We start from the raw sequence: 27,337 nt of genomic DNA, 5'->3' as shown, positions 1-27,337 counted from the left end.
TGTGCCAGACTTTGAGGCGCAGCAGAAAGATCAGTGTACCTGAAACCCAGAAGTTATAAGGGCACAAGGCGAGACCCAGATGCACACACGGGATGCAGATGGTTTGAGTCTTTGATGTTTATTATAATCCAAGGAGTAGGCAAGATGATGGTTGTGGACAGGCAAAATAGCTAAATCAGGTCAGAATCCCGTAGGTACAGAGTGGCAGGCTCAAGGTCAGGTCAGGGCAGGCAGCATGATCAGGCAGGCGGGTTCAAAGTCCAGACAGGCAAGGTCACAACCGGGAGGACTATCAAAAGCGGGAGACCGGGAAAACCACTCTGGTTGACTTGACAAACAAGACAATGTGGCAACAGACAAGCAGAGAACACAGGAATAAGTACCCAGGGACTAATGAGGAAAACAGGTGACACCTGGAGGTGGGTGGAGACAATCACAAAGACAGGTAAAACAGATCAGGGTGTGACAGAAGTTGTCAGTTAAAATCTCTGGTGGGTTCTTATTTTAGCAGTGATAACAGTGATAACACATGGAGTTGCACATTTTAAAAACATGTGATGTGTTTAATTTTCCAAAAACATGTGAAATGTCACATGCAAAGTGTTCCAAAAACCCGTTTGCACGTGTGAAATCAAGTGATTTTCCACCTGTGAAATTGTGGTTCAACATGTGATAGCAGCAATGGCTAACAGTGTAGTTTCATGTTAATTTTGTGGTACTTTCTATAGTCATTTCACGGTACATTTACACAGTAATAGGATACCGTATTAGTGTTTCGCTATATATTTACTGTCAGTCGCATTGCACTTGGTTACCTTTTGGCCCGTCCTGCAAATTAACTTGCTATGCCTCACTTGCAATTGTATTTAACCTTATAGGATACCTTGAAAAAAAGTCCTGTAATTTTATTGAAGGTTATCGGATACTGAGTTTCTGTGAAAATAGTGGAAATAACTTAATGTGTTTCTACAGCTGAACTGTATTTTGTCAGTAACTATACAACAAACTGTATTCAGGAAGTACACAGAAAATAAAGAATACATTTCTGCACTTTACTAAAATTTGCCCAGAATGAAGTCAATAACTGTGTGATTATCTAACAACACCAGCTGAATAGTAACAGTGCTCAGGGACTCTTGACATTAAAGGCCTAGATTCAATCGGATTAAGGGTAAACCTCTGAAAAACACGTGTTTTGGCAATGTCAGGGGTGTACATGTGTTAGAGGTGTTACCTCGTTATAGCTGTGAAATGATTAAAAGAAAATAATGAGGATTTGTATCAGCCTTATTAAGGTGTATATTACAAATCACATTCCAGTGAGCCAACGTGTAAACAAGGCTGCATGGGATTTCTCTTAACGGAGCTCCGGCTGCCAATAGCAATATCCGCTTCAGTGATAACGCTGGGAGACGCTTGTGGATTTGAAAGCTCTAACACAACCGCCATGCCAGTGTCCACTCGCTTGGATCTGATCAAATCCAGCATTAAGTGTGCATAAATGCTCTCGGGATTTGAATTTGCAACCTTTCGTTCCGGAGTACAATAATCTCAACAGTGCCACCAGATGGTTATTTGTTAGCAAGAACATACAAAAATTAGGAACACCTTCCTAGTATTGAGTTGTACCCCCTTTTGCCCTCAGAACAGCTTCAGTGTCGGGGCAAGGATTCTACAAGCTGTCGAAAGCATTCCACTGGGATGCTGGACCATGTTGACTCCAATGCTTCCCACAGTTGTGTCAAGTTGGCTGTATGTCTTTTGGGTGGTGGACCATTCTTGATACACACAGGAAACTGTTAAACGTGAAAAACCTAGCAGCGTTGCAACTCTTGACACACTCAAACCAGTGCACCTGGCACCTGCTACTATACCCCGTTCAAAGTCACGGAAATCTTTTGTCTTTCCCATTCCCCCTCTGAGTGGCACACACACAATTCATGTCTCAATTGTCTCAAAGCTTAAACATATGTCTTTAACTTGTCTACTCCACTTCATCTACTGTGATTGAAGTAGATTTAACAGGTGACATAAATAATGGTTTGCGTCAAAGCTTCGCAACAACGTCGCTACTAATCCATGCAATCAATAACCGGTGCAGTCCCAAAAGATAACAACCACGACCTAGAGCGAGCGGTACACTGATGGTCGAATTAAACACTTTACAACTAAGCACGCTGAAACTAAACAAGACTTCTGCAGCATTGCAAGCACAATCGAACTGCCGCGCCGACCGAGAGCTCCCTCCCAGAGAGCCGGGAGTGCAATCTTCATTTCCTCCTTTCTGACTGCTGATGCGCTCTTGAAGTGGCCATGCATGGTGAAGGCCCCATGCAGGATTTCACCACAAGTGTGTAATTGTAAACTTCACAGTAATTTACTGTAGCTAATCCATCACACTCACTGACCTGATGGTCTGGTTGGAAAGTGAGTATTACAATTACATGGTGACTAGCTATAAATGAAATATCATTCGGTTCTTTGGTATCACATGCACTTATGATTCCTTTAACAAGCCTTTAACACCTCTACGCAGACGACACCATTCGGGTATACTTCTGGCCCTTCTTTGGACACTGTGTTAACAAACCTCCAGAGGAGCTTCAATACCATACAACACTCCTTCCGTGGCCTCCAACTGCTCTTAAATGCTCGTAAAACGAAATGTATGCTCTTCAACCGATCGCTGCCTGCACCCGGCCCGCCCGTCTAGCATCAATACTCTGGACGGTTCTGACCTAGAATATGTGGACAACTACAAATACCTAGGTGTCTGGTTAGACTGTAAACTCTCCTTCCAGACTCACATTAAGCATCTCCAATCCAAAATTAAATCTAGAATGGGCTCCCTATTTCGCAACAAAGCAGCCTTCACTCCTTCTGCCAAACATACCCTCGTAAAACTGACTATACTACCGATCCTTGACTTCGGCGATGTCATTTACAAAATAGCCTCCAACACTCTACTCAGCAAATTGGATGAAGTCTATCACAGTGCCATCCGTTTTGTCATCAAAGCCCCATATACTACCCACCACTACGACCTGTATGCTCTCGTTTCTTGGCCCTCACTTCATTATTCGTCGCCAAACCCACTGACTCCAGGTCATCTACAAGTCTTTGCTCGGTAAAGCCCCGCCTTATGTCAGCTCACTGGTCACCATAGCATCTTCATGCCTGTCCTTTAGCTCAGTTCGGAAGGACAAATGTATCTTTGATATTTTTTGGGTGGTTTAATACATCATTCACAGTATAGTTATTAACTTGACCGTGCTTAAAGAGATATTACATTTCTGATTTGATATTGTTACAGATCTATCAATCATTGCCCTTTTAAGAGGCTTTCAAAAGGCTCCTTGATATTTGAAGTTGAATCTGTGCTTGAAATTCAATACTTGACTGAGGGACCTTACAGGTGTCGTATTGGGGACAGAGGAAGGGTAAGTCAGAAAAACAATTATGTCAGCCCCTATTACTTCACACAGAGTCCATGCAACATACTATTTGATTTGTTAAGCCAAATTTTACTCCTGAACTAATTTAGGCTTGCCTAAACAAAGGGACTGAATACTTATTCAATGACTATGTTTTAGTTGTCTAATTTTGTATTATTCTGTTTTTACTTTGACATTACGTAGTATTTTGAGTTCATTGTTGACAACACAGGACAGTTAAATCTATTTTAATCCCACCTTTTAACACAATCAAATTGGAAGAAATACAAGTGGTATGAATACTTTTTCAAGGTACTTATAGTGTACTTGATCACTCACAAGCAGAGTTTCATTTATAAAAAGTAAACTTTTAATAAGTGTGTTGAAGAGTAATTATAGTATATTCTTAGTATACTTAAGATATACTAGAAAAATACATCTCGTATTTGACGTATATTATTTGAATAGTATGAACCTGGTGACACTGCAGAAACGTTGATGCACTCTCAACCAAGAGGTCACAAGTTCAAATAATTAATGTATACTCTAAATCAAGTGTCCTTGGGCACTGCTAGTTTTATGTTGATGGTGATAATTGGATAATTATTTACTTGATTCTGGGCAGCTTTCAGGAAAGTACAGAAATGCATTCTTGCTAATACGCCTGTAGCGATATCTCTTTCATGCTCACAGATCTGGTGGTGTAGCTGCACATTTCCGGTTGCTAGCGACCAAGAGTTTATGAATTCAAATCCCATTTAATGAAGAGTGCCAAGAGTTGTCACAGTGCACAGTTTTTTTGAAGTACACTAATTGAAATCAAAATACAGCAGCATACTGTCATTTTCTAGACATAACACCAAGCTGTTGTTTATATTTCTGTTGTATATATTTAATGCATTCTTGTTTATCTTCAATGTGCAGCAGGAACTTCAGGTAGCTAGCAGCCAAGAGATTGTGTGTTCAAATCCCAAGAGATGTTTAGTGTTAAGTAATCAGCATACTGTCCTGTAACATCAACACCTGAATGTAGCTGGAAAATGCAATAACTAGTTGTTGATTAACCATATTTTCACCGTAACTATAAAAAATACTCCAGGGGACTATGACATAATGTCCTTGGGAATGTCCCTGGAACAAACCGAGAACTAAACAAACCTGCAGGATACAATTACTGTTTAAATGTAATTAATGTCAAATATGTGTTTCAAAGTAAAATGTTCAAAATTACATTTGACAACTGAGTTTTCAAGTGCTAAAATGTCACTTGTAGTTTCATGGTATCACATGTTGAAATGTTGCATTCCAATGTTGTCACATTTATGTCACATTAATTACAGATGAGATCAGGTTCTCTTTCACATGTCGTCACGTGTAGTTTCATGGTATCACATGTTGTCACATGTTGCTTCACATGTTGTTACCTGTTATCACATTAATTAACTTCACATGTTCACGTGTTCACATGTGAATTTCATGTTTTCTTTCCCGTATCCTGCTGTTTGTCTTTTCCACTCTCTTTACTCTCACTTCTCTTTTCTTTCCCCCTCTCTCATTTTCTTCTATTTAACTGTTCCAATTCACCTCATCCACGGTGCATTCATTGTATCTGGTATGCTATGGTTTCGGTGTGTGCTGCCAAACATGATCTGTTATACTGTCTGAGAGTCTGAGAGCGCTTTGCCAAGTCTCCTCTCTAACTTATGTGATCTCTATCTCCACTGCCGATTTCCTCTCTATTTATCCTCGATTTCTTATTTATTTATTTCTCTTATATCTCAATATTTCTCATTTTCTTTCTTTCACACCCCATTCTACCTGTCACGTTCCTGACCTATTTATGTTAGTTTTGTGTGTTAGTTGGTCAGGACGTGAGGTTGGGTGGGCATTCTATGTTATCTGTTTCTATGTTGGTTTCGGTTTGCCTGGTATGGCTCTTGATTAGAGGCAGGTGGTTTGCGTTTGCCTCTAATTAAGAGTCATATTTAGGTAGGGCATTCTCACTGTTTGTTTGTGGGTGATTGTCTCCTGTGATGTCTTTCGTCGTTGTCGATGTGTTTTTCACTTACGGGACTGTTTGGCTGTTCGTGTGTTTCGATGTAACGTTCCTGTCCGTGAGTTTACGTTTATGTATGTGAGTTTATGTTCAGGTTCCGTTCTACGTCGTTTTGTTATTTTGTAAGTTTTGAAAGTGTTTGTTTTTTCGTGTTGCCATCATTATTCAGTTTTTGTCGTTTAATAAATAAAGATGGCTTATTTCCCTAACTCCGCATTTTGGTCAGAAGATCCTTCTCTCCTCACCTCATCCGAGGATGAGGAAAGCAACAGCCATAACACTACCCCTCTTTACATCTCCATGGCTTGTCTCTTTTCACTACCATGCACTATCTGTCCTTCTCTATCCCCCCTTTCTCTCCCATCCTCTTCTTCCTCCACCTTCTGACCTTACCTGAATCTGTCTTTTACCTTTCCTATTTTATCCATCTCAATCCATCACCTTCCTCCAACCCCTTTATCGCCTCCTCCTCATGGCCCTTTCCTCTGTCCCTCTCTGTAGTAGGTGACAGCCACATCCCTCCAAAGTCTCTTTCTCATCCCCCTCTCCTTCTCTCTGTCTCTCTCTATATAGGAGTGGGTGACAGCCACTGACCTGCTGATCTCTCTGGACAGGCTCAACACTTTCGGAGACGAGTTCTTCAAGGACGCCAAGGTGCTGCGATCCTACTTCTACGCCATCTCTGATTTCTCTGTGGGAGCCAGGTAACACACACCTGACATCTGATTGGTCCTCAGAGGCCTTTGGCTGTCGTCGTGGATACTCCCTCCAAAAACTTCAAAGAGAGACAAAACTATCAGGCCTTTCCTTCACTCTCCTCTACTTCTTTCTCTTTCTCAATCCACCGGGGATTGTGGTCACTGCTAGAACTCGACATTAGCCAAAAAACTCAACGGAAAGAGAAAGAGAGAGAGAGAGAGAGCAAGAAATAGCGAGAACGAGAAGGAGGGAGAGCATATTTGCCGTGTAGTTTTGATGTATCTTTGTTTTGTCTGCTCCTTTCTCAGGCTATAAAACAACAACCCAGCGTGGCCCATTTGGTAGATAATAAAACACATATGGCGAACGTCCGCTGCACATTTCCTCCCTCTCTGTATCCTGTTTACATGATAAACAGTCTCAACGCAAGCCCTGCATGGTCCTGGACAGAAGATACATAGAAACATAGAAACATAGAAACATAGAAACATAGAGACATAGAGACATAGAGACATAGAGACATAGAGACATAGAGACATAGAGACATAGAGACATAGAGACATAGAGACATAGAGACATAGAAACATAGAAACATAGAAACATAGAAACATAGAGACATAGAGACATAGAGACATAGAGACATAGAAACATAGAAACATAGAGACATAGAGACATGGAGACATAGAAACATAGAAACATAGAAACATAGAGACATAGAAACATAGAAACATAGCCACAAAATCTGCCTCTGTTCCTGTCACTTTCCTGTTTCTGTCCCTGGTCCCTAGACCTGGGTTCAAATACTATTTGAAATCATTCCAAAACTGAAAAGCCGGCCCCATGTCTGCTGGTCCCTGGGCTTATTCCTCACAGTAATGAGAAGCGACAACAGGAGGACGGCGGAACAGACAGGATGTCCATCGGCACGGCAGGATAACACGGATGTTATTAAGTCATTGAGATGAAGCCTTCACCCGCTGCTTCAACGGGATCTGACACCTGTCATAAGTGGTTATGATCACAGCGAGGCGTGACAATCTGACAAATGACCCAACAATGTCACCATGACACCTGAGGGAATGGCGAGGGGCAACCTGACCACTTGTTTGGTTAGTGTAGCATACTTAGCCTAGCTCATTGGATTGGCCATAGCAGTGCCAGGGTACGTCAATGTGTTGGATTAAATGGTCAGCTAGTGGAGTATAGTAACTCAAAATAGTAAAAAGAAATGGTCCAGAACTGACGGACTACTAAGCTGCTATATGAGCTATTCTCTGTGCCATATTCATTATTGTGGTTGTCAAGATTACCTCAGAGTTTACTACTAGAGACATCTGAGTTGGTGGTTGGGGGCAATTTACACTTTCTTACTAACAACTTCCTTGTCACAACAACAACAACAGAAACAGAAATAAGTGATTGGGAGCCGTTGGCATAAAGAGTCTGGATCTGGGACAGCTGGTTAAATGTGACAGGGACAGGCGCGATGTTAAGCCCCCCCCCCCCCCCCCCCCCCCCCCCCTCACAGAAAGGCCCTCTGCAGAACCAATGACAGAGGATGAGTTCCAAATGGAATCCTACTCCCTATTTCATGCATTACTTTTTACCAGGACCCATAGGGCTCTAGTCAAAAGTATTGCACTATATTATAGGGTTACCATTCGGGACGCGGGTAAGCACTCAACAGAACCAATGACGATAAGGAGAATCAGACACTATAAAGATAGGCCCTGAGATAACAGCTATTAGCAATACATTCCTGATCATTAAATTACCTTGGATAAATTGTGTTTTCTAGTCACAGGAAATTGTATTTTCTCGACTGGTTGGAAAGGAAGGTATAGCTTGGGGCGGCAGGGTAGCCTAGTGGTTAGAGCGTTGGACTAGTAACCGAAAGGTTGCAAGTTCAAATCCCCAAGCTGACAAGGTACAAATCTGTCGTTCTGCCCCTGAACAGGCAGTTAACCCACTGTTCCTAGGCCGTCATTGAAATAAGAATTTGTTCTTAACTGACTTGCCTAGTTAAATAAAGGTAAAAATAAAATAAAATAAAAATAAAAAATAAGAACACACACACACACACACAGTGACTGATATGTAGTTGTTTATGCTTAGGGACAGCTTGTGCAGACGAGAGTTGATCACACAGGGGAGTTGAACAGCGCAGAGCAGTAGTCACTGAAGGGGATAAAATCTCCACCTTATCCCAGGCAATGTATCTGCCACTGAGTGAAGGTAATGGGAAGTGACAAGTCCTCACAGTGCAAAAAACTTCTCATTTTACACCTATTCTCCACTACTCTGTCCTATTCTCTATTAATTTCCCTCGGTGTGTGTGTGTGTGTGCGTGTGCGGGCGGGCGAGCGTGCAAAAGTGTGTGCCTGTGTCCTCAGTGCATGCGCGTGCGTCCATACAAGTGTGCGCATACTAATGTGCCTGCGTGTCCACGCACCTCTCCATCTTTATCCCGCCAGGTGTAAGTGTAATGGCCATGGCAGTGAGTGTGTGTTGGACAAGCAGGGGGCTCTGGTGTGTGACTGCCAGCATCACACTGCCGGGGTGGACTGCCAGAAGTGCCGCCCGTTCTACCAGGACAGGCCATGGGCCAGGGCCACCGGAGACTCTGCCAACCAGTGTATGAGTGAGTACTGGAGATTTGTTAAGTCACCCTTGGGGAGGGGGGGTTATAGTTAGTGAGTACTAACATTGCACTGTATACCGGAACTTCAGTATTTCATTATTATTATATATTTTTTTTAATGGTTCTGTACTAGACGTTTTGGTCCATTCAATACTTCAGTCAAATGTGTTTCACGTGATTGAGAGGCTCAAGTATGTCCATCAGCGCAGCCCCTTTTTACAGAGTGAAGAGCAACGTGCCTGCTCAACTGACTCATTCATTGCGAGAGCTGGCGGGATTGCATCGTTAGCTCCCAACTCATGTTGCACCGACGTTAACACACTTGAATAATGCAACACAGCATGTCAAAACGTTGAAACTGTTTATTAACGTTTGCAAAACAATATCCATACACCCTCATGGAAAAACCACATGATTTCACACGTGGAAAATCACATGATTTCACATGTGACATTTCCACATGTTTAGATGATGTGGATTTTCACATGTGAAATCATGTGGAGCCATGTGTTTTTGGAACACTTCACATGTGATGATATTTCACATGAAGTTGCACGTGATCCACGTAACCGTTCACAAACGTTCGCATTAGCTTTCAAAAAATGCATTAGATTTGCAAAAATGCATTGTCAATGATACACACACAGTGATGTGAACATCCAGTGTTTCAAATGTACGTATTTTACACACGTGATTACATTGTGTATGTTTATTTATACAGTAATTATTCAAAATGTCTATACATGGGATTAGAACTCACAACCCCTTGATTTGCAGAATTACATGCTTCCTGCTACACCACCATATCTGTGTCAGTAGCTGATTTTACCTGTATTCCTACACTTTGGATCTCAGCTTTGTATTTGACCAAGGCCCGAAATATGCTAATGAGCCGCACAAGTACATTTCCCCAACCTATCAAAGTGCAGTGATGATCCCTACATTCTATAGAAAATATGAGGCAGAAAAATGTCCCGTTATACCGAAAAGGTACCATGTGAGCACATGTGTGTACCTGTGAGATGTACCTTTGACCTATTTGTGTCTAAGGTAACAACACGGTTCCCTAACCCATTTGTTTTGACATAAATATACATATACATATATATATATACATATACATATACATATATATATATACAAGCATGAACCTGGTGGCATTGCAGAAACAGTGAGGCACTCCCAACCAAGAGGTTGCAAGTTCAAATCCTCAAAGAATTAATGTCAAGTGTCCTTGAGCACTGCTAGTTTTAAGTGGATAAGTTCTTGCCAGTAAGTCTGTAGCCATATTTCATTATTAACACTCATTAAGCTGTTGGTGTAGCTACACTGCAGCATTACTTTTCTGATTGATAGCGACCAAGAGGCCATGAGTTCAAAATCCCATTTAAAGCCCAAGAGTTGTCACAGAACAAATTATCGATTTTTCTTTTTTTTTACACTAATTGGAATCAGAATACAGCAGCATACTGCCATTTTATAGAAATAACACCTTGAAAATGTTGTATATATTGACTTATTTTTACCGCAACTTTTGGCAATGTGCAGAAATGTATTCTTGCCAATCTCCATTATGTCCCTGGTGGTGCAGCAGGAATTTAAGGTAGCTAGAGTTGTAGATTTACAGTTTTTTTACTGCAACTAGACAAAAACCTCCAGGGGACCATGACACAACGTTCTAGGGACGTCTCTAGAACAACACGGGAACTAGACAAAACCTGCAGGTGCCCATGACTGTTTTGTTTCGGCCAAGGCAGCAGCTACTCTCCCTGGGGTTCAGTAACATTGAGGCAATTAAATATACCATTTTAAATATTACATGACATTACCTTTCCTAACACTTTACCCAATACACAATTTTAGCTTTAAATAACGAAACAGATAAAGAAGAAAACATCACATCGACTCTCCTCTTTCTAAAGAGCTAATCTAATGAGGAAACATGGAAAAGGTACTTTAATTGCTTTTGTGGAATAGAGTTCTGTGTAGCCATGGCACTATGTAGTACTGTGCGACTCCCATAGTCTGTTTCTGACTTGGTGATTGTGAAGAGACCTCTGGTGGCATGTCTTGTGGGGTATGCATGGGTGTCTGAGCTGGTTGCTAGTAGTTTAAACAGACACAACATGCATTCACCATGTCAACACATCTTACAAAAACAAATAGTGAAGAAGTCAAACTCTCCTCCACTTTGAGCCATGAGAGATTTACATGCATATTATTAATATTAGCTCTGTGATAAGATGCAAACCATAACGCAAAATATGCTGATTTCAAAGCTGATTTTCACCAAAAAAGTTATTAATTCACTTTGTCTACAAAAATTCATTCACATTCCACTAGCTTCCATAGCCACAAAGTCCAATTCCACAGCTACATTCTGCCTTTATGTACATACAGTGTCTACCTCAAAAACCTGGTACCCCTGCACATTGATCTGCACTGGTACTCCCTGGATATAGCTTCTTGTGTCACAATTTATTTTGTATTATTTAAACTCTGCGTTGTTGGGGAGGGCTCTTGGTCATGGCTCACACAATACTAGTATAGTGGGTTCGATTCCTGGGACTACCTGTAAGTATAAATGTATGCACGCATGACTGTAAGTCGCTTTCAATAAAAGCAGCTACTAAATGCATATATCATTGTGTTTACAAAGCATTCCTACTGAAATAATATTGAACTTATCAGATGTTAATGTAACATCTGTAAAAAGTTGTTGGAGCATAATTAAGATGAATTCCATGTGTACTGTCCATTCGTGCATGCATATCTAAGCGTGAATGCGTTTGTGCTTGTTTGTGTGTGGGTGCGTGCGTGCGTGTTTGCTTATGTGTGAGTATCATCGAGGTTCAGGCTTATCGCGTTGTGCACTGAGCGGTGTGCTGCTGTGGAGGAATTCTAATTGGTTGGATGGATAAACCCGTAAAGGAAAGGCGCCTCGTGAATTGTTTTTATGCTAGATTCCATTAAGCAACAAGATTGTTTTAATTACACTCAGGCTGTGTTCCATATGCTACCCTAATTCCTATATAGTGCACTACTTTTGATAGAGTGCCATTTGGGATGTGGCCCAACAGTCTCTGTACATAACAGACTGTGTTTCTAAATAGACTGCTGAATGTACTGTAGGAGAAGTGAATATATTATTCAGTAAATACAACTCCCTACAAAAAAAAGCACTGAATGTGAAAGTATAAGGGGAATAAAAAATCATAATTCCACCCTCTGTATCCAGTGAGATAGAAACTCGTTATGACGCAGCTTGCCGGGCCAAGCTCTCTCGTGCCTCTCTGCCGTCCGAGGCATGTGTCTGCAACTAGCACCACATGGTCCGGCTTGTCGGAACACAAACACTGTAATTGAAAATGCCATCTCTTCTCAGCCGAGAGAGAGAGAGAGAGTTGAGCAAAGTTCACACACACATGCAAGCACGCATCCATGCACACACACACACACACACACGCTTGTTACAACATCCTTCTGCTTCTTAAGAAGTTACTTAGCAGACCTAAGTGGCATGTTTATTAGCACACGAACCAGATGCTCGTTAGGAAGCGGCTTTAATCAGAGCACCTGAGCTAGCTGCATTGAATACATGTGTAATGACTCAGGCAGACGCAATCGGTTTGCAGTCGTACGCGTTATCACTCATGTTTATCTTTAAGGCTTTTTAAAATCTCATAGTATCACGTCTGCTACATAAAGAGTAAACAAAAATCTACACACGTAAACAAAGTGATCTTGAAAACGAGACGGTGCATCTCAAGAGATTTCATCCTGCAAAATGTCAAATAAAAATGCAGAAATTGTTGACTGTAGGTTGTGTTATATCTTATATGTTCACATTTTAGTCATTAGCACACTCTCTTATCCAGAGGGATTTACAAATCAGACTTTCATATCTTGCTGTACGCCCTCCTGTTATGCACTTAGGCCCAAATCCTGTAACTTGAGAATGACACATGCTAAAGTGTGGATGTCCTTGATGATCTTGATATTCTGGTGAATATGCCTACTCTCTAACAATCAAATGTACTCTGACTGCAAATACAGTCTTTTCCTACACTGCGGAGAAAAATACAAATAGAATGGAGCCTCTCCTGTCTTCCGGCATCAGGGAGGAATAATCATATGGTTATTGCAAACTCAACAGAGAGTTTGATGCGTAATAGAATGGGTAATTTCCTACAATGCCCCCTCGGGTAGGCAGACAGCAGAATACTGCGATGGAGAGGAAATGCATGCAGTGTACTCTAACAGAGCCCTGTGATAGGAGGTTATCGCCTGAGTAATTGTTTCTTGTACAAACATGTATTAAAGTTATCACGGTGCCCCCTGACTATAGGATTGGCTGCTCATTTTGACCGTGTGAATTGAGATTAGTAACCAGCCTGTAAATGATGATACAATCCCACACACATGATCTCTCATAAACATAACCCCCACCCTTTCTCTCTCGCTTTTCCTCCCCCACCTCATTCTACCACTTTTCTCCTCCCCATCTCTCTCTTGCTCGTTGCTATTACCCTATCACTCTCTTCTGCCCCCACATCTCACTCTCTGTCTCTCTCTCTCCCTCTCGCTCTTTACCTTGCCTCATTTCCTCCCTCTCCCCTTTCCTTCTCCCCCACTCTCTTCGCTCTCCCCTTTCCTTCTCCCTATTCCCCCACTCTTTTGAATCCCCCCGACCCTCTCTCTACCTCCCTCCTTTTTCTCTCCTCAGAGTGTAACTGCAGTGGGCGAGCGGATGCATGTGTGTTCGATGCGGAGCAGTACCGTAGCACAGGGAGTGGGGGGCGCTGTGTGGACTGTAGGGAGCACACTGACGGACCGCACTGTGAACGCTGCAAAGAGAACCACTACCGACGGTCACCACAGGACCTCTGCCGCCCCTGCGACTGTAACACCATAGGTAAACCATCTCTTTTAGACTGTTTCATATACATGAATTCACTCCTTCAATGGTTCATTCATTGTCATTCGTTAATTCTCATTCAATCAGTTCACGGTAACCTGTTATTGATCTTTTAAAGAGCCACTGTACGCCGCAAGAACTACTGCTGTGGTTGAGACCGGCCTATGTGTCATCGATATGAGTCAGAAATGCTTCATTCTAGTGTAAACATTGTCAACACTTTACATTAAGCTGCCTCTATTACTATGCAACTAAAAACGTAATAACTGTGTTAACACAGTACTTATATAGGCTTTGCTATGCATGGTAATAGGGCTGTTGCGGAGTCAGTTAATAAACAATATACACATTCACTTGCTGAAGGTTATTCCACATGTGTAACTACTGATGTTATTACACATTCTATTGTTCCACTATGTAACTAATGCTTTGTGATTACACATGTGTACGTCACCTGTGTAATTACCATGCCAACGACTACAACTACCATTGAATCCACATGTAATACCAGTGTTGATAAATAGGCTAGGACCTGCTAACATCAATTCTAACAAGGCACATACTTTCAGTAATTCGTATTTAGTTTATTTCTATGTTATTTCTATGTTAGAACAACGTGGTTACATAGGATATACTTGTAATTATTATGTACCTACCCAGGAGCAAGCAACTTAATGTATCTTGAAACCCAGTAGGGTATAACCTTTATAATTACTATGTAGTTACAATGTAACGTCCTTTCTAGTTAAAAGGTAACAACCTTTGCAGACAATAGTCTAACCAGGAGAAGTTAGGAGACAGGAGAGCATTAAGTTGAACCCTTTTAGTTACATTTTACTTACAATGTAACAGTATTGAAAAACCAACTCTGTCATTACAATGTTGCTACAAGGGATATACATGAATGTATGCACTTACAGGAGCAAGCGACTTAATGTAAAGTGAAGTGACATTTTAATTACTTTGTAGTTAAAAGGTAACAACCTTTGCAGACAATAGGCTAACCAGGAGAAATAAGGACACAGGATCTGTTTTAATTCATATTCACACCATTAAAATTCAATTCCCCATTTTAGACTCAAAGCAATAACTATTTTAGTTAGTCATATGTAATAATGCAGGGCGGTGGTAAAGCTAGCTAGCTAGCTAGCATTTCCCCATTATTCACTAATGTACTTAGCTAGCTAGCTAGCTAGCCAGTGGCAGTTCAGCTAAACCTATAGGGTATGGCAAAGTGGGGAATTTTGCATTTCTACACTATTTAAAACTATTTCAAATGCTATTTGGAGAACAGCAAAAATGAACAAAAATGCAATATTAGGTTTAAAGGTATGTGGAACAGCATGTATAATGTCAACTACTGCTCAACCAATCAATCAATTAATCAAGTTTATTTTATATAGCCCTTCGTACATCAGCTAATATCTCGAAGTCCTGTACAGAAACCCAGCCTAAAACCCCAAACAGCAAGCAATGCAGGTGTTGATGCAGGTGTAGAAACCTCATCATAGATTGACTGATTTACTTGTGGAGGGGCACATACAGTGCAACGTGAAATAGATGCATAATAAACTGTATCAAGTCACAAGGCCAACTTGAAGTTTCGACATTCATAGGCGGCACGTGAGTTTCACGTTTGTGGAAGCAATTTTTTCACAATAAAATTGCACCACTCTCATCACATTTTCAGACTAATGTAAAACAGGCTACTATTGCTAATGTGATGAGATGATTGCATAGTCATAATTTAGGCTGATAATATAACTCAATCATTGTTTGCGAAACAGACTGTTGCCTGAGTACGTAGTGAAATAGAGGAGGCCTAATCAGAGATTTTTCTTGTCCTTTCTTTGCACAGGAAAATGTTTGCCTTTTAGAAATACATTTCATACAATTCTACTACACTTTATGTGACTGGAGACATAAGCAACATCTTTTTAATACGATACAAATCAGTAGCCTCCTCTGCTGACACTGACAAACAGATCAATATAAACAACCTTGGCTTGGATGCAACCATCTAATCTAGGCCTACGAAAAGGGAAGACACAAATTGGAGGGGGAAATGATTGTCCCCCAAAAAACTTTCCAGTGGTACTGATCCAATGATAAAGACGATAAATATGCATGCACTTATCGCCGATGCTCTCCGCTGGTGCCAATAAGATTCTGTTCACTCAATTGGGAGTTGAACATTTCTCAACACTCGCATCAACACTCAACACTCGCATCTGCTAACTGTGTATATGTGACCAATGAAATTATAATTTATTTTATTTTATTTGAACATTTTGATAACTAGAGACCAGACCTGGGCAGAAAATAATAGTATTTTGTAGTTTCTTTGAAAATACCAACTTTTCAAATATTCCAGGTAATCAAATATAGAGAATCAACTAAAGGCAACTATTGGCAACTATTTCCTTTGATATTCAATTACATCTCAATTACATAATATTTGAAAGTATTTTGAATACCTCTCAGAAGAAAATATATAAAATTTGAAGGTATTTGAATATGTGCAAGTTATTTAAAACAAACCAAAATATTTATTTGATGGCTACCAAATATTTGATCAACCAAAATCTAGAAAAGTTAGTTAAATTACTATGGATTTCTTTTCCCTGGTTGAAACAGACATGCTCAGGAAAGTGATAGCTCAACTTAAACCTTCTACCGGCCTTCTCGATCCTATCCCCACCACCTTCTTCAAACAGTTTTTAATTGCATATCTGAAGAAGTGCAAGCTATTGTTAATCCCTCCCTGTTCACAGGAACTTTCCCCACTGCACTAAAAACTGCTATGGTGAAACCCCTTCTGAAAAAAAGTCCTCTAGATTCTTCAGCTCATACTTTTTTTGCCAATCTCCAACCTTCCATTCTTGAGCAAAATTCTGGAGACATTGGTTTTCAAACCGCTAAATTATTTTTAACCTGTTTGGGGTGCAAGCCCGACCTCGGACCGAAAATGACACCCCTGCAGGGCGCGAAATTCAAAATCTATTTTTTAAAAATATTTAACTTTTACACATTAACAAGTCCAATACAGCATTTGAAAGATAAACATCTTGTCAATCCAGCCAACATGTCCGATTTTTTAAATGTTTTACAGAGAAAACACCACATATATTTATGTTAGCTCACCACCAAATACAAAAGTGGACAGACACGTATGAATTATGATTATGAAGTATGAATTATGATTGAAGTAGCATGCACAACCAACCGAAATAAACTAAAACCAACCTAAAGAGCCCAGAAAAAACGACCTCAGATGACAGTCATATAACATGTTACACAATAAATCTATGTTTTGTTCATAAAAAGTGCATATTTTAGCTATAAATCAGTTTTACATTGATGCTACCCAAAAATGCTAATACATAGCTACAGTCTGAATCCAGCCGGGAGTAGCCAGAGAAAATACATACACCAACGTCGGCTACTAATTACACCTCATAAAACATTTCAGAAAAACATATGGTGGATAACTAATGAAAGACAGATATCTTGTGAATACAGACAACATTTCCGATTTTTGAAGTGTTTTACAGCGAAAACACAATATATCGTTATATTAGCTAACATCATAAGCTAGCATAAGGCAGCATTGATTCTAGTCAAGCGCTAGCCTAGCACAGTTAGCAGAGTTAGCATTCAACAGTTCGACATATATATGAAAAAGCATCCCAAATTGGGTCTTATCTTTCTTGGTACTCCATCAGAATGTTGTAACGGGGTCCAATGTCCAGTAGAGTCTTTAGTTGGGTTCCAGAACGAATTATTTCCCTCTTTGGTTAGCTAGCACGATAGCATTGCTGCGCTAGAAAGCTTTTCTTCAAAAAATTCTTCCGTCGTTTCACATCTAAAGTCCAGAATAAATTGCAATAATATAATTAAAGTATATTGAAAAAACATACTTTAGGATGATTTTGTGACATGTATCAAATAATATCGTAGTCAGGCATCATATTCAACGTTATCTACCTTGTTCCAGAAGCCGAGATCAAATTATCCTTCGCGCCCGGATTTTTTTTTTAACTGCGCAGGTCTCACAAGAAGTTGTGTTATTCAGTCCAGGGACGAGATATTCGACTCCTTTCAATTCTCACTTCCGCATTACAGTCTGACGAACGCCTCTGACGTGTCCCTATGGTCACAAGTCAAATGGCCTTTTATAGAGAAGGTCTTAAAGAGACACATCGCATTTTGGAAAACTCAATTCGGCTGGGAAAATGGCTGTAAAAATATTTCTGTTCGACTTAGAGAAACAATTCAAACCTTTTTAGAAACTACAGACTGTTATCTATCCAACAGTAGTAAATATATGCATATTGGAAAATAAAAAGTTTCTTAGGAGGCCGTTTGAAAATGTGCACACATTTTCCAGTTTTTTCAATATTCAGCGTGCAGCCATAACAGGTTTTAAGTGCCAACTGTTTTTTTTTTAAATTACAATCTGTTTGCCGTGCCCCCCGCAGCACAGAGGCAGCCTTAGTTAAGTGGTAAATTATCTTAGAGCCAACACAGATGCCAAACAGCTCTTTGTCCTTCTACTCTTGGATTTAAGTGCTGCATTTGACACTGATAACCATGATGTATTCAACAAGTTTTTTTAAGTAGTTGCTTTCTCAGGTCTGTATTCAATAGTTGTAGACACCTCCAACGTAACATTTTGTGTCACCCAATGGTTTTTTACTTTCCACAAATGTAAAACTAGTTATCCGAGGTCTGCTAGAGACATTTTCTTTCTCTTCTCTTTTCAGCAATAGCCACTTGCTTCCTAAACTATGTTTTTACTATGATGGTATTTTAAAGTATTGCGATATGCCTAGGTCTATTTAACTGCTTTTCAGGGACCGCAACTCAAAGATCAGCTACACTATACAGTGCATTCGTTAAAGTATTCAGACTTCTTCCGCTTTTCCACATTTTGTTACGTAACAGCCTTTTTCTACAATGGATTAAATTAATTTGTATTCCTTATCAGTCTACACACAATACCCCATAATGACAAAGCAAAAACAGGTTTTTATACATTTTGGCAAATGTATTAAAAATAAAAAACAGAAATACCTTATTTACATAAGCATTTAGACCATTTGGTAAGAGACTCAAAATTGAGCTCATGTGCATCTTGTTTCCTTTGATCATCCTTGAGATGTTTCTGCAACTTGAATGGAGTCCATGATTCGGAAAGGCACAAACCTGTCTACATCAAGTCTCACAGTTGACAGTGCATGTCAGAGCAAGAACCAAGCCATGAGGTAGTCAGGATCAACGGATCCTTGATGAAAACCTGCTCCAGAGTGCTCAGAACCTCAGACTGGGGCAAAGGTTCACCTTTCAACAGGAAAACAATCCTAAGCACACAGCCAAGACAATGCAGGAGTAGCTTCGGGACAAGTCTCTGAATGTACTTGAGTGGCCCAGCCAGAGCCCAGACTTGAACCCAATTGAACATCTCTGAAGAGACCTGAAAATTGCTATGCAGCGACGCTCCCCATCCAACCTGACAGAGCTTGAGAGGATCTGTAGAGAAGAAATACAGGTGTGCCAAGCTTGTAGCGTCATACCCAAGAAGACTCAAGGCTGTCGTCGCTGCTAAAGGTGCTTCAACAAAGTAATGAGTAAAGGGTCTACTTATGCATACCACTGCTGGCTTGCTTCTGAAGCTAAGCAGGGTTGATCCTGGTCGGTCCCTGGATGGGAGACCAGATGCTGCTGGAAGTGGTGTTGGAGGGCCAGTAGGAGGCACTCTTTCCTCTGGTCTAAAAAATATCCCAATGCCCCAGGGCAGTGATTGGGGACACTGCCCTGTGTAGGGTGCCGTCTTTCGGATGGGACGTTAAATGGGTGTCCTGACTCTCTGAGGTCATTAAAGATCCCATGGCACTTATCGTAAGAGTAGGGGTGTTAACCCCGGTGTCCTGGCTAAATTCCCAATCTGGCCCTCAAACCATCATGGTCACCTAATAATCCCCAGTTTACAATTGGCTCATTCATCCCCCTCCTCTCCCCTGTAACTACTCCCCAGGTCGTTGCTGCAAATGAGAACGTGTTCTCAGTCAACTTACCTGGTAAAATAACGGTAAAATAAAATAAAATAAAAATGTAAATGTGATATTAAAGTTTTTTTTATGTGCAAAAATGTCTAAAAACCTGTTTTTGCTTTGTCATTATGGGGTATTGTGTGCAGATTGATGAGAGGGAAAAAACATTTAATCCATTTTTAGAATGAGGCTGTAACGTAACAAAATGTGCAAAAAGTCAAGGGGTCTGAATACTTTCCAGATGTACTGTATATACAAATGTATGTGGACCCACCTTCAAATGACTGGATTCAACTATTTCAGCCACCCCCGTTGCTGACAGGTATATACAATCAAGCACACAGCCATGCAATCTCCATTGGGAAGCAGTAGAATGGCCTTACTGAAGAGCTCAGTGACTTTCAATGTGGCATCGTCGTAGGATGCCACCTTTCCAACAAGTCAGTTCATCACATTTGTGCCCTGCTAAAGCTGCCCAGGTCAACTGTAAGTGGAACATCTTAGAGCAACAACAGCTCAGCTGCGAATTGGAAGGCCACACAAACTAACCGAACAGGACCGCCGAGTGCTGAAGCATGTAGCACGTAAACATCGTCTTGCCTCAGTTGCAACACTCACTACCAAGTTCCAAACTGTCTCTGGAAGCAACGTCACCACAAGTACTGTTCATCGGGATCGTTATGAAATGGGTTTCCATGGCCGTGCAGCCGCACACAAGCCTGAGATCACCATGCGCAATGCCAGCCGTCGGCTGGAGTGGTGTAAAGCTTGTCGCCTTTGGACTCTGGAAACGTGTTCTCTGGAGTGATGAGTCACGCTTCACCATCTGGCAGTCCAAATTACTAATTTGGGTTTGTCGGATTCCAGGAGAATCGATCCCGGCCTTAGACCGCTGCGCCACTTGGGAGGCCCTACTGAAGGGTAATCTTAATGCTACAGCATACAATTACATTCTAGACGATTCTGTGCTTCAAACTTTGTGGCAACAGTTTGGAGAAGACCCTTTCCTGTTTCAACATGGCAATGCCCCCATAAACAAAGCGAGGTCCATACAGAAATGGTTTGTTGAGATCGGTGTGGAAGAACTTGACTGGCCTGCAAAGAGACCTGACCTCAACCCCATCAAACACCTTTGGATGATTTGGAACGCTGACTGCAAGCCATCCTTAAACGTCCAACATCAGTGCCGACCTCACTAATGCTCTTGTGTTGAATGGAAGCAAGTCCCTGCAGCAATGTTCGAACATCTAGTGGAAAGCCTTCCAAGAAGAGTGGAGGCTATTTGCCGTTCACGCTTCGCAAATACACAATCCACAGCTAATTTTTTTTAAAAGCTAATGATCCACTGTGGCCAAATTATGCTCTCTGCTGTAGTATTTTGAATTATATTATTTATTTCTGTATAGGCATGAGTAATTATATAGATAATTTTGGCAAATGCATTTACATTTAGACTGAACAATAATATAAACGCAACACGCAACAATTTCAAAGATTTTCCCGAGTTAAATACCTTAGTCTATGAATTTCACATGAATACAGATATGCATCTGTTGGTCTCAGATACCTTTAAAAAAGATAGGGGTTTGTATCAGAAAACCAGTCAGTATCTGGTTTGACCACCATTTGCCTTATGAAGTGTGACACATCTCCTTCACATAGGTTTGATCCCGCTGTTGATTGTGGCCTGTGGAATGTTGTCCCACTCCTCTTCAATGGCTGGATATTGGCGGGAACTGGAACGAGCTTGTGTACATGTCCATCCAGAGCATCCCAAACATGCTCAATGGGGAACGTGTCTAGTGAGAATGCAGGGCATTGGAGAACTGGAACATTTTCAGCTTCCAGGAATTGTGTACAGATCCTTGAGACATGGGGCCGTGCATTATCATGTTGAAACATGAGGTAATGGCGGCTGCTGAATGGCACGACAATGGGCCTCAGGATCTCATGGTATCTCTGTGCATTCAAATTGCCATCGATAAAATGCAGTGGTGTTCATTGTCCGTAGCTTATGCCTGCCCATACCATAACCCCACTGCCACCATGGGGCACTCTGTTCACAACGGTGACATCAGCAAACCACTCGCCCAAACGCTGTCTGCCATCTGCCTGGTACAGTTGAAACCGGGATTCATCCGTGACGAGCACACTTCTCCAGCGTGCCAGTGGCAATCGAGGGTGAGCATTTGTTGGTTACGACACTGAACTGCAGTTAGGTCAAGAACCTGGTGAGGATGACGAGCATGCAGATGAGGTTCCCTGAGACAGTTTGTGCAACAAAAAAAAATATTGTGCAAATCCACAGTCTCATACGATACCACAGGTGAAGATGCCGGATGTGGAGGTCCTGGACTGGCTTGGTTACACGTGGTCTGCAGTTGTGAAGACGCACTGCCAAATACTCTAAAACGACATTGGAGACAGCTTATGATAAAGAAACGAGCATTCAATTCTCTGACAACAGGTCTGGTGGACATTCCTGCAGTAGCATGCCAGTTGCACACTCCCTCAAAACTTGAGAGCTCTGTGGCATTATGTTGGGTGACAAAACTGCACATTTAGACTGGCTTTTTATTGTCCCCAGCACAAGGTACACCTGTGTAATGATCATGCTGTTTAGTCAGCTTATCGATATGCCACACCTGTCCGGTGGATGGATTATCTTGGCAAAGGATAAATGCTCAGGGATGTAAACACATTTCTGCACAACATTTTTGAGAAATTAGCTTTCTGTGTGTGGAACTTTTCTGGGATCTTTTATTTCAGCTCATGAAACATGGGACCAACACTTCACATGTTGGGTTTATATTTTTGTTAATGGTAGTTATTGTCGGTCGACTTTGCTGAGACCATATGGTTGCTTCTGTCTGTCTACTTGTTTTTTCCGTAGGCCTACTGTCCGTATAATCATTCCGTTGCTGACGATGTCTGTCATTATGTATTGATTCATGCCAATGCTTCTTGATATTATCATTTATTCTGGCCCAGGCATGTTTACAGGGAAAAGTCAAACTGAAAATGATTCTCCTGTCTCCTGATTAGACTGTTGTAAACAAAGGTTGTTACATTGTAACTACAAAGTCATTCAAATGTCACTTCACTTTACATCAAGTTACTCGCTCCTGGGTAAGTACATTGTAAGTACAGGTACATCCTTTGTAACAACATTGTAATTACAGAGTTGGTTGTTAAAGATTGTTATATTGTAAGTACAATGTAACTATAAGCGTTACACCTAATGTTCTCCTGTCTAGTCATTTATCCTGGATAGCCTATTGTCTGCAAAGGTTGTTACATTGTAACTACATTGCAATTATTAAAGTTATACTCTACTGGCTTTCAATTAAGTTGCTTGCTCCTGGGTAGGTACATGATCGTTACAAGTATATCCTATGTAACTATGTTGTTCTTAAATTACACTTGATTCTTTATAGCCTTTGAGCCAGGTCATAGCACAATGACCGATACGTAATGATAGAAGATGCCTTGTTACACGTGTTGTTACCAGGTCTCAGCCTTTTCATCAACCCTGATATTACTTGTGGATTCGGCACCTATTAGTTACTTGTAGCAAGTTCAGATTTTGGTTATTGACATGGTAATTCACAGGTGACTTTCAAATGTGTAAATACAAAACATTAGTTATATTGTGGAACAAAAAAATGTGCAATAACATCAGTAGTCACACATGTGGAATAATCTTCAGCAAGTGAATGTGGAATAATACATTCCTTGTTTGAATTGAGCAATAACTGATTCTGCAACAACCCTATTAGCATGTAATTACATAGTAAAACGTATGTAACTACTATGTTGTTAACACAGTTATTACTGTGTTAGTTACGTGGTAATAGGAGCAACATAATGTAAAGTGTTACCCCAAAATATATTACGAAGTGTAAATAGGATATTTTGGTCAGAAAGTCCAAAACTGAGATTTGCGAGATTTAGGAATCCAGGTTAAGTAACTGTTTTCTTGGGTTGGGTTTATTTCAATCCTGCCCACATGTCCACAGCTGGCAGCACCCAAGTAATCATCAATTTGGAGAGCAAATTGATGTCCAACAAGTGGGTGTGGAATATGCTTTGACTTCGGAAACCCCAGTGGTGCTAGTTTGGGACCATCCGTAAATTACACAATGTACATGGGACAATATTTTAAAATTACTATAGCTCCAAATTTCAATGACTTAAAAACCTCAAACCTACTTTAAATTTAAAAAAATCAGGGACAAATATTGAAAGCATTTAATGACGTCATGACTCAACCTTGATTTTCTCTTCGTTTCCAGTTGTCCTGAAAGGAACATAGTAATGCACAAATGATGGAAATGGAAGGCTACTTTGACATGGACAAACTGAGAATCTGAGATCAATAAAAATAACCTTGTCTTGAATCCATCAAAACCCTAAGCCTAGGTGTGTGGAGACACATATTGTAGGCTACAATATGAGGAGGAAATTATAGTCCTAAAAATGCTTTCCAGTTTCACTGACTCACCCAATGACGTGCAGCTCACTCACTGGTGATGGCCGATGTACTCATGCCTAAAGACTCTCAGAGTCTTCTCTTTTCAGCAGGAGCCATTTGCTTTCCAATCTGTTTTTTTTCCAGGGATTGTATTTTAAGTATTGGCGAAGGCCTGTTTTGTCTGCATGCTGTTGTTGACTGACAGATTTGCCGCACGTTCCCCGACTATACACTATGCCTTGTTAATGGGATACACTCCACAGCTAAGCAAACATGTTTTTAAAGAAGCTGTTGGTCCTCTAAGTTATATGCTTTCTCATGGTGTAGTAGGCTATTCTGAATTATTTTGTTTCTTTCTGAACAGACAGCAGTAACTCTATAACTTGGAAAATGTATTTCAATTTATCAGGGCTGCTGCAGCTCCTCCAGAACCCTTTGTGCGGCTATGATTCTATAGTGTGACACTGGAGAGAGTTGCAAGCTCATGCATGTCTATCAGAGCAGAGAGCGGTAGAGAGATCATAGAACGTGAATCTCATACCCGTTCTGTGAGAGATACAGGCACGCTTCTTACACAGCCATGCGTTGGTCTCAAATATAAACTCAGCAAAAAAGAAACGTCCTCTCACTGTCAACCAGATACTATTTTCAGTAAACTTAACATGTGTAAATATTTGTATGAACATAACAAGAGTCAACAACTGAGACATAAACTGAACAAGTTCCACAGACATGTGAATAACAGAATTGGAATAATGTATCCCTGAACAAAGGGGGGGGGGGTCAAAATCAAAAGTAACTCTCAGTATCTGTTGTGGCCACCAGCTGCATTAAGTACTGCAGTGCTTCTCATCCTCATGGACTGCACCATATTTGCCAGTTCTTGCCATGAAATGTTACCCCACTCGTCCACTAAGTCACCTGCAAGTTCCCGAACATTTCTGGGGGAATGGGAATGGCCCTAGCCCTCACCCTCCGATCCAAGGTTCCAGACGTGCTCAATGGGATTGAGATCCGGGCTCCTCGCTGGCCATGGCAGAACACTGACATTCCTGTCTTGCAGGAAATCGTGCACAGAACAAGCAGTATGGCTGGTGGCATTGTCATGCTGGAGGGTCATGTCAGGATGAGCCTGCAGGAAGGGTACCACATGAGGAGGAGGATGTCTTCCCTGTAACGCACAGAGTTGAGATTGACTGCAATGACAGCAAGCTCAGTCCGATGATGCTGTGACACACTGCTCCAGACCATGACGGACCATCCAAATCGATCCCGCTCCAGAGTACAGGCCTCGGTGTAATGCTCATTCCTTTGACGATAAATGCGAATCTGACCATCACCCCTGGTGAGACAAAACCGCGACATGTCAGTGAAGAGCACTTTCTGCCAGTACTGTCTGGTCCAGCAACGATGGGTTTGTGCCCATAGGCGACGTTGTTGCCGGTGATGTCTGGCGAGGACCTGCCTTACAACAGGCCTACAAGCCCTCAGTCCAGCCTCTCTCAGCCTATTGCGGACAGTCTGAGCACTGATGGAGGGATTGTGCGTTCCTGGTGTAACTCGGGCAGTTGTTGCCATCCTGTACCTGTCCCGCAGGTGTGATGTTCGGATGTACTGATCCTCTGCAGGTGTTGTTACACGTGGTCTGCCACTGCGAGGACGATCATCTGTCCGTCCTGTCTCCCTGTAGAGCTGTCTTAGGCGTCTCACAGTGCGGACATTGCAATTTATTGCTCTGGCCACATCTGCAGTCCTCATGCCTTCTTGCAGCATGCTTAAGACACGTTCATGTAGATGAGCAGGGACCCATGGCATCTTTCTTTTGGTGTTTTTCAGAGTCAGTAGAAAGGCCTCTTTAGTGTCCTAAGTTTTCATAACTGTGACCTTAATTGCCTACCGTCTGTAAGCTGTTAGTGTCTTAACGACCGTTCCAGAGGTGCTTGTTCATTAATTGTTTATGGTTCATTGAATGGGAAACAGTGTTTAAACCCTTTACAATGAAGATCTGTGAAGTTATTTGGATTTTTACGAATGATCTTTGAAAGAAAGGGTCCTGAAAAAGGGACGTTTCTTTTTTTGCTGAGTTTAGGTTACAATGTTGCGCAAACCGTAAGCCCACTAAGACGTTATTGGGTATTGTGTGTAGGCCGGTGACAAGAACTCTCCATTCAAACCATTTTAAATTCATGCTCTAACACAACAAAATGTGGAAAAAGTCAAGGGGTGTGAATGTTCTTAAAGGCACTCTATATGGATGATGGCAGTTTGTTGTGTGGGAGGTCGATAATGCATTACATCTCACACATACACTCATCATCATTATCATCATGGTAATAATGTGGTTTGTGGCCAGGCTCCCTAGGCTCATGATCCTGTTTCCTTGTGTGGTGTGTGCAGTCTACCTCTAAGGAAGCACAATGGCTTTGTTATAGCAACGGTGTGGGCGCTGGCAGTTCAGATCCCACATGACCAAATCTCACACCAGACCCCATACTGACTCTCTATCTCTACTGATTGTAGACTCCCCCTCTGTACTTAAACTCTCTCTCTCTCTCTCTCTCTCTCTCTCTCTCTCTCTCTCCTCTCATCTCTCCTCTCTCTCAGCTCTCTCTCTCTCCTCTCTCTCTCTCCTCTCTCTCTCTCTCTCCTCTCTCTCTCTCTCTCTCTCTCTCTCTCTTCTCTCTCCTCTGCTCTCTCTCTCTCTCTCTCTCCTCTCTCTCTCTCTCTCTCCTCTCTCTCCTCCTCTCTCTCTCTCTCTCTCTCTCTCCCTCTCTCTCTCTCTCTCCTCTCTCTCTCTCTCTCTCTCTCTCTCCTCTCTCTCTCTCTCTCTCCTCTCTCTCTCTCTCTCTCTCTCTCTCTCTCTCTCCAAGGTTCTGTGAGTCTGCAGTGTGGTGTGGAGGGGAAGTGTGAGTGCAGACCCAGTGTGACAGGGGAGAAGTGTGACACCTGTCAACCCGGTTTCCACTCCCTCAGCCCTGGCGGCTGCAGGTACGCAACACACCCACACACACATGACACACACTCGCACACCACACACACACTCACACACGCAGAAAATAAAC

General features: G+C 41.5%; 1 protein-coding gene across 1 annotated transcript in view; it reads left to right on the top strand.

Annotated features, from left to right (window-relative positions):
• Positions 1–6,063: 6,063 nt before the first annotated feature.
• lamc3 (laminin, gamma 3) overlaps positions 6,064–27,337 on the top strand; it is a gene marked incomplete at its 5' end in the record, with an annotated part of 143,842 nt that continues 122,568 nt past the window's right edge. The window contains 4 exon segments of the mRNA XM_055935965.1: positions 6,064–6,194; positions 8,664–8,830; positions 13,557–13,745; positions 27,146–27,263. Of these exon segments, the coding sequence (XP_055791940.1) occupies positions 6,064–6,194; positions 8,664–8,830; positions 13,557–13,745; positions 27,146–27,263 (605 nt within the window).

Source organism: Salvelinus fontinalis, chromosome 10, assembly GCF_029448725.1.
Source record: "Salvelinus fontinalis isolate EN_2023a chromosome 10, ASM2944872v1, whole genome shotgun sequence".
Taxonomy (NCBI): Eukaryota; Metazoa; Chordata; class Actinopteri; order Salmoniformes; family Salmonidae; genus Salvelinus; species Salvelinus fontinalis.
The sequence above is the reverse complement of the archived record's forward strand: the minus strand, read 5'-3'. Positions and strand labels throughout refer to the sequence as shown.